The sequence below is a fragment of the Ambystoma mexicanum genome, chromosome 14, assembly GCF_040938575.1.
Source record: "Ambystoma mexicanum isolate Mex_15411 chromosome 14, UKY_AmexF1_1, whole genome shotgun sequence".
NCBI lineage: Eukaryota > Metazoa > Chordata > Amphibia > Caudata > Ambystomatidae > Ambystoma > Ambystoma mexicanum.
Genome location: NC_090940.1, coordinates 3,495,307 through 3,502,825, shown reverse-complemented (window position 1 = coordinate 3,502,825; position 7,519 = coordinate 3,495,307). Strand labels below are relative to the sequence as shown.

At 52.7% G+C, this 7,519-nt stretch overlaps 1 protein-coding gene across 2 annotated transcripts in view; it reads left to right on the top strand.

The window, feature by feature from the left end:
- Positions 1 to 6,588: 6,588 nt before the first annotated feature.
- Positions 6,589 to 7,519, top strand: part of LOC138527331 (receptor-interacting serine/threonine-protein kinase 2-like) — a 178,612-nt gene continuing 177,681 nt past the window's right edge. Inside the window, exon 1 of one of the 2 annotated variants that reach the window (XM_069638382.1) lies at positions 6,589 to 6,857. In XM_069638382.1, the coding sequence (XP_069494483.1) occupies positions 6,685 to 6,857 (173 nt within the window). In that variant the 5' untranslated portion in view covers positions 6,589 to 6,684. The remainder of the gene's footprint in view (positions 6,858 to 7,519) is intronic. The other variant, XM_069638383.1, reaches the window with a different exon arrangement.

Here is a 7,519-nt window from a genome sequence, read left to right as displayed (position 1 = left end):
AGTTCCGGCGTCGTTGCGAACTCGTGTATGCTAGAGTTCTTTTCGGCTGACACGCCCGCGTTACGGCGTTGACATTTACAGCTTGAAGTCTGATTAATGAGCAGGGAATTGCTTCGTTGTGAAAGGATTCCTGCAGGATTTGCTGGCCACGGGCGCCATCTAGTGGCGTTTTATGATAACACAGCCAACAAAGTTGACTGAAGGCTTTTTTCAACCTGCCTATAACACGACCCTCATTCTGTCCGCTGGGAAGAGGCACGAGAAAGTGTGGCAGCTGGTTGACGGGCACAGCCCCAAGTAAAACTGTGGTGGAGACTCGCCTAGCTACAATCATTAATATAATTGTGACGGGGGCAGCCCAAGTGAACTGCATAAGCTCTACATAAGTGCTATCAAGCCGTGAAAAGATGAGCGATTATTCAGACGACTCTCAAGGCCCCCATGTCAGCGGGCTGCGCATGAGTCAGGCAGTCCAGAGATGGGAGAGTGCCGGGAGCTCCCGGGAAGACAGGGGCATTTTGAGGAGCCTGGCCGCGTTGTCGCAAGACAGGCAACGCAAGCGGAAAGGGGGAAGAAAGCATTCAACCCGAAGGGACCGTAGCGCCCAGACCCCCCCGGGTTCACCCCGCAAAGCTACGGGGAAAAAGAAGGCGAGATCTCGCACAAGGCGGGCCACAACTTCTAGCGAATCAGACGATGATTACTGCAGAAGCAGTTCAAAATCTGAGGGCTACACCTCATCCGAGTGTCAAACCTCCCCAGAAGAGGCCGAGAGCCCACCGAAGAACAAGAAGGGCAGGAGGGAAAGTGAGGATCCTATTAAGGACGAGTTCGATCCCGATGATCTAGTGCATCCCCGGTCCAATGAATGGGACCCTCCAGAGAAGATCGCCGAATACATTAGGCGACGCTTGAGAGCACCGCTAAGTAAACAAGCGAGAGCTAAATTGAGGGCAGAGTGCCCAAGGCCTAGAGTGCCAGACGGAGTGGCAGAAACTCCTGAAATTGATGACAGGATTCTCACGTTCCTGGGCAGGTACGGCAGGGACGTCAAGAAGGGCATTGATAGATCCTGGCGTGCCTGCCAGGATAAACTGCTGGACCTACTAGGGCCAATTACTAGAATCTGGCAATTGGCAGAAGAGGCGAAAACGAAAGGAGAGCACATAGATCCGGATGTGGTAGCAGGCTGGGCACAGAGGACCCTCTGTCTACTGGGGAACGCCAATACAGCGTTGGCGACGGAGAGGAGAAGGTCCATTCTTATGAAGCTAGATTCCAGACTGGGCGAAATGGCGGCTTCCGAACAGGCTATGGCGGCAAAAGGCAAGCTGTTCGGGGACGCATTCATCAAGGACATGGCAAAATTCGCCAGTACTTATGTGTCACTAGATAGAGCTCAATCTTCGTTGAAGAAAATCTTCGGCCGGAAGGTTTTCGATAGGGCTGGAGGAGGAAAGGGCCGCTCGTCCAGCCGTGGCCAATTCAGAGGCTCCTTCAGGGACAGAACTTCCTGGCAGCAGGAAGACCGAAGATCCAACCCCTTCTTTCCTTCCAGGGGAAGAGGCAGGGGTAGAGGCTGGAGGGGCAATAATAGACAGCAGCATCAAAGTAATTCAGGTAAGAAATATGAAATGTCCACAAAGCTCGCATATGAGTATGCCTCCAGTAGGAGGAAGAGTGCGTTTCCATGTAAAGAAATGGGAAGAGTTGTCCTCAGATGCTTGGGTAAGAGAAACCGTAAGAGGTTTTCAGTTGGAATTTTGGCAAGAGCCATATCAGGTAGAGCTGCCGAGGCAGATTCAGTTCAGCAGGGAAGACGAGAACCTTCTAGACAAGGAGGTGGAGCTGCTCAAGCGCAAGAACGCAGTGGGCCCAGCTTCAAAAGACCCAAGGGGTTTTGTAAGCAATATCTTTTTAGTAAAAAGAAAGAACAAAGTAAGACCGGTGATAAATCTGAGGGGTCTGAATTACTTTCTGGTATACAGGCATTTCAAAATGGAAGGTATTCATCTTCTGAGGGATGTTCTTCAACAGGGAGATTGGTTGGCACGAATAGACCTCAGGGATGCATACTTGACGATTCCTATACAGGCAGAGCAGACGAGATTTCTGCAATTTCTATGGAAAGGACGGAAATGGGAGTTCAAATGCCTTCCTTTCGGGTTAGCCTCAGCACCATGGTGCTTCACCAAGTTACTGAAGCCAGTGGTAGCATTCCTGAGAAAGCAGGGAATCAGGTTGATTATTTATCTGGACGATATCTGTCTGATGTGCCAGGACAGGGGAGTGCTAGTTCAGCAGGTTTATATGACTGCAGGATTGCTCCAACAACTGGGATTTCTAGTGAACTGGGAGAAATCGGAGTTAGAACCAGCGCAAGAGATGGAATTTCTGGGGTTCAGCTTAGAGACGACTCAAGGCGTTCTCAAGCTTCCGTTAGACAAAGTAAATTCAGTGAAAAAAGAGATCAAGTGTATGATGACAAGACGAGAGGCTTCTTTGAGGGAGATAGCGAGGCTGGTAGGACGTCTGTCATCATCGATTCAAGCGATATTCCCAGGTCCGCTCCATTACAGAGCGTTGCAGAGACTGAAGATAGAGCATCTTCGGAGAGGCCTATCTTACGAACAGAAAGTGGAATTGTCACAGGAAGCGAAACTGGAATTAGAATGGTGGTACCATCACATGGAAGCGTGGAATGGCAGGGCGATATTTGGCTCATCCCCGGACCTGGTGATAGAATCCGACGCCAGTCGTTGGGGATGGGGAGCCAGGTGCGGAGACCAAGCGACAGGAGGGAGATGGTCGAACGAAGAGCTAGGTCTCCACATCAATTGCCTGGAACTTCTAGCGGGCTCGTTCGCTGTCCAGTGTTGGACACAGGAAGGAGTCAAGGCTGCCATTTTGTTGAAAATGGACAACGTTTCAGCAGTCAGATATATAAATCGGCTGGGCGGAACAAAGTCGCAGAGGCTGACAGAGATGGCCAAGGAGTTTTGGCAGATATGTCTCCAGAAGGGTATAACCGTGAGAGCAGAGCACTTGCCGGGGGATCTCAATCAGGTAGCAGATTGGAATTCGAGGTACCTGAGGGATTCCAGCGATTGGCAGTTGCACGACTCAGTGTTTCAAGAGCTGATGCGTCGCAGGGGTCCGTGCCGGACGGATTTGTTCGCCTCCAGGCTGAACAAGAAAATCTCCAGATTCTTCAGTTGGAGACCAGATCCGGAAGCGGCAGCGACAGATGCATTTCTGCAGATTTGGGGTCCAGAGAAGGAGTACGCCTTTCCCCCCTTCGCCATGATAGCGCGCACAGTAGCGCAAGTCAGGCGTCAAGTAGCCACACTGATTCTGATAACGCCAGACTGGAGAGGTCAGCCTTGGTTTCCGGATCTTCTGGAGTTGTCTTTCGAACCTCCGATTCGGTTGCCGGTCAGAGAGGACATATTGCTAAATCCAGCTGGAGAGCTGCATCCGTTAGTCGAGTCAGGGAAGCTGAGCCTATTAGCGTGGGCGATTTCAGGAGAAATTGGACTAAGCCGGGACTTTCAGGCACGGCTCAAGAATTTATCAGAGAATCCTGGGCTCCAGCTACAGGGAAAGCTTATAGACTGGCATGGACTAGATGGGATAATTGGTGTTTGGAGAGACAGGTTGATCCCTTACGTACAAATGTAGTACACGTTGTGAATTTTTTAGCAGCACTAGCAGCACAGGCGAAGGCCTACAGGACGATTAATAATTATAGATCAGCAATATCTGCAGGACATACATATATAGAGGGTAAGCCAGTGGGTGAGCATCCTCTAGTATGCAGGCTTATGAAAGGTATTAAATGCATGAGACCTCCTATACCTAGATATTCTCGCTTATGGGATGTCAGTATAGTGTTGAGAATGTTCGAAGCTTGGCCAGACAACGAATTCTTGTCTAGAAAAGCTTTGTGGGCTAAATTAACCACATTGCTATGCCTTATTTCTTGTAAGAGGGTATCTGACGTGAGGGCTTTGGAAGTAAACAGGAAGTCTTTTTCCCCATTAGGAGTAGTATTTTACATAGAAAAGAGAACAAAGACGAGCATTAAATCCGTTGAGTACATGGCTTTCCCAGATAGGCCCAAATTGTGTCCAGTCAGATGCCTGAAAGTGTATGAAGAAGCAGCGAATGAAGTGAGGCCTGCGGGGGAATTTCAGTTGTTGATAGCTATTAGAAAACCGTTCAGAGCAGTAGCGTCGGCCACTTTATCTAGATGGGTTCGGTGGTGCATGGAAGAAGCAGGTGTAGATGTGAGTCAGTTTGGGGCACATTCCACTCGAGGTGCTATGGCGTCCTCTGCTTTTTTGGCAGGAGCACGTCTAGAAGATATTTTAAAAGCTGCAGATTGGTCTAATGAAACAACATTCAAGAATTTTTACTTTAGACCTGTGGACCAAGTAGCGTCGTTGGTGGTGAGTAAGCTTTAAACGAGCATAATCTGAGCCTCCGAGTCTTGACATAGAATACAGATTTTCCATACATTCGTTACAGAAAGTCATGATTCTATTAAAGACTCGGAGGCGAAAGATTATTCCACCCAATTCAATCGCAGCAATGCAAGTGGATGATGTAATATGCACATATGTTGTAATATTGTTTTGAAGGAGGCTAATGTTAACGATGTCATTATATGGTTAATGTTTGCGATTGCCCACCCGTTCATGATGAGATCGGTAACAGTTTTATTTGTTTCAGGGACGGAACAGAGAGCGGCACCGTGAAGAAATGCCAGAGGAAATTAAGTCGTCTACCGGTTGGGGCGCAAGTCGTTGGAATAGCAAAGGAAAGAGGAAGGACTAAGGACTTCTGACATGTTATAGGGGAGAAGTAGCGGTGATTGGTGCGAGGAAGTCACGTGTTTTGATCACCAATGAAAAACGAACTACATATATATTGGGTTTTCTTGGAGTTGTAGTTTTTTCTGGTTTTTCATTATTGATATATTGTTTTAAATTTGCTGCTCGAGTTTAGTAAAGAGAAGATAAAGCATAATCTTTCGCCTCCGAGTCTTTAATAGAATCATGACTTTCTGTAACGAATGTATGGAAAATCTGTATTGTTTTAGTTTAGCAAGCGTCACTCTATAGCAATATTATCTTGGTGACAACCCTAGTGCTGACGCATTATCCACTAAAATCCTTTCTTTATTTATTTATTTTTTGGAAACTTTTTTTGCAAGACTGGGTTAGAGGATTATTGGAATCTATATACAACATTTTCTCAGAGAGATGTATTCAGGAAGGCCATGTTTCTTTTCAGCTTCCAATTGGCCAAGTTACAATATTATATAGCGCCTTGGATTAATGCGCTATATAAAACAATAAATACAAATACAATGTATTATAGGGCCATATTGTTTTGCAATCTGGGACTTCTAGTCACCATGCAATAAAATATTGTTGTTCTAACACACTATGTAGTGTTCTGTCTATGTATGCTTTTCTTGTTGTGTTATGTTTCTTACTTTTGAGACCTTTCCACCACCATTTAGGTGCACGCTTGTTTTTTCAGCTTATTTGGATGCGAGGCAGCTTGTTTTCGGCTTGTTTTGGAAGGGCATTCAGCTTATTTTTTCCTGCCGACCTGGCAACACTGGTCCGTCGCCTGTGTCCGCGGCCCGCCAGGGCGGGAGCCGTGGTGTGGGCGCGTAGTCCGTCGTTTGTGTCCGCGGCCCGCCTTTGCGGGAGCCGTGGTGTGGGCGTGTAGTCCATCGTCTGTGTCCGCGGCCCGCCAGGCCGGGAGCCGTGGTGTGGGCGCGTAGTCCGTCGTCTGTGTCCGCGGCCCGCCAGGCCGGGAGCCGTGGTGTGGGCGCGTAGTCCGTCGTCTGTGTCCGCGGCCCGCCAGGCCGGGAGCCGTGGTGTGGGCGCGTAGTCCGTCGTTTGTGTCCGCGGCCCGCCAGGCCGGGAGCCGTGGTGTGGGCGCGTAGTCCGTCGTCTTTGTCCGCGGCCCGCCAGGGCGGAAGCCGTGGTGTGGGCGCGTAGTCCGTCGTCTTTGTCCGCGGCCCGCCAGGGCGGAAGCCGTGGTGTGGGCGCGTAGTCCGTCGTTTGTGTCCGCGGCCCGCCAGGGCGGGAGCCGTGGTGTGGGCGCGTAGTCCGTCGTCTGTGTCCGCGGCCCGCCAGGCCGGGAGCCGTGGTGTGGGCGCGTAGTCCGTCGTTTGTGTCCGCGGCCCGCCAGGCCGGGAGCCGTGGTGTGGGCGCGTAGTCCGTCGTCTGTGTCCGCGGCCCGCAAGGCCGGGAGCCGTGGTGTGGGCGCGTAGTCCGTCGTTTGTGTCCGCGGCCCGCCAGGCCGGGAGCCGTGGTGTGGGCGCGTAGTCCGTCGTCTTTGTCCGCGGCCCGCCAGGGCGGAAGCCGTGGTGTGGGCGCGTAGTCCGTCGTCTTTGTCCGCGGCCCGCCAGGGCGGAAGCCGTGGTGTGGGCGCGTAGTCCGTCGTTTGTGTCCGCGGCCCGCCAGGGCGGGAGCCGTGGTGTGGGCGCGTAGTCCGTCGTCTGTGTCCGCGGCCCGCCAGGCCGGGAGCCGTGGTGTGGGCGCGTAGTCCGTCGTTTGTGTCCGCGGCCCGCCAGGGCGGGAGCCGTGGTGTGGGCGCGTAGTCCGTCGTCTGTGTCCGCGGCCCGCCAGGGCGGGAACCGGGAGCCGTTCAGCTTTGGCCATGGAGGAGCGCCCGGCCCCGGCGGCGCCCGGGAGTTGGCTGCCCCGCCTTTGCCGCGCGGACCTGGAAGGCGGCAGGGTCTGGATCGCCCGCGGCGGCTTCGGTGACGTGTACCGGGGGCGGAGCCGGGAGTGGGACCTGGAGGTGGCGCTGAAGGTGATGCGCGGGAGCAGGTACGGACGCCTGGCTGGCGGGGTCGGAACGCTCCCCTCCCTCAGCCCGGGATGCAGCACCGGAAGCGTGTCCACCCGGTACCCACCCGAGCACCTCTGCAACCAGTCCAGCCCAGCCAGAGATGCGTGCATTGAGCCCCGGGGCCCGGTGCTGCCGGGGGCGCGCGGCACGGGGGCGCGCGGGGCGGGGCTGCCTGCCTGCCTGCTCTGCATAGCAGCAGAGTGCATGCTGGGAGCATGCTGCCCAGTGCATTCACCAGCCCCGTACTGCTAGTAAGGCAGATGCGCGTGCCTTCTGAGCGTCAGTGCACACTGGGTGTGGAGCTCGAGTCCACTCGCAGAATAGAGCATAGTCACCCTGACAGTGACATGTGTGCAGTGCATGAACTACACGCTCACTCACAGTCACCCTGACAGTGACATGTGTGCAGTGCATGAACTACACGCTCACTCAGTCACCCTGACAGTGACATGTGTGCAGTGCATGAACTACACGCTCACTCAGTCACCCTGACAGTGACATGTGTGCAGTGCATGAACTACACGCTCACTGACAGTCACCCTGACAGTGACATGTGTGCAGTGCATGAACTACACGCTCACTGACAGTCACCCTGACAGTGACATGTGTGCAGTGCATGAACTACACGCTCACTGACAGT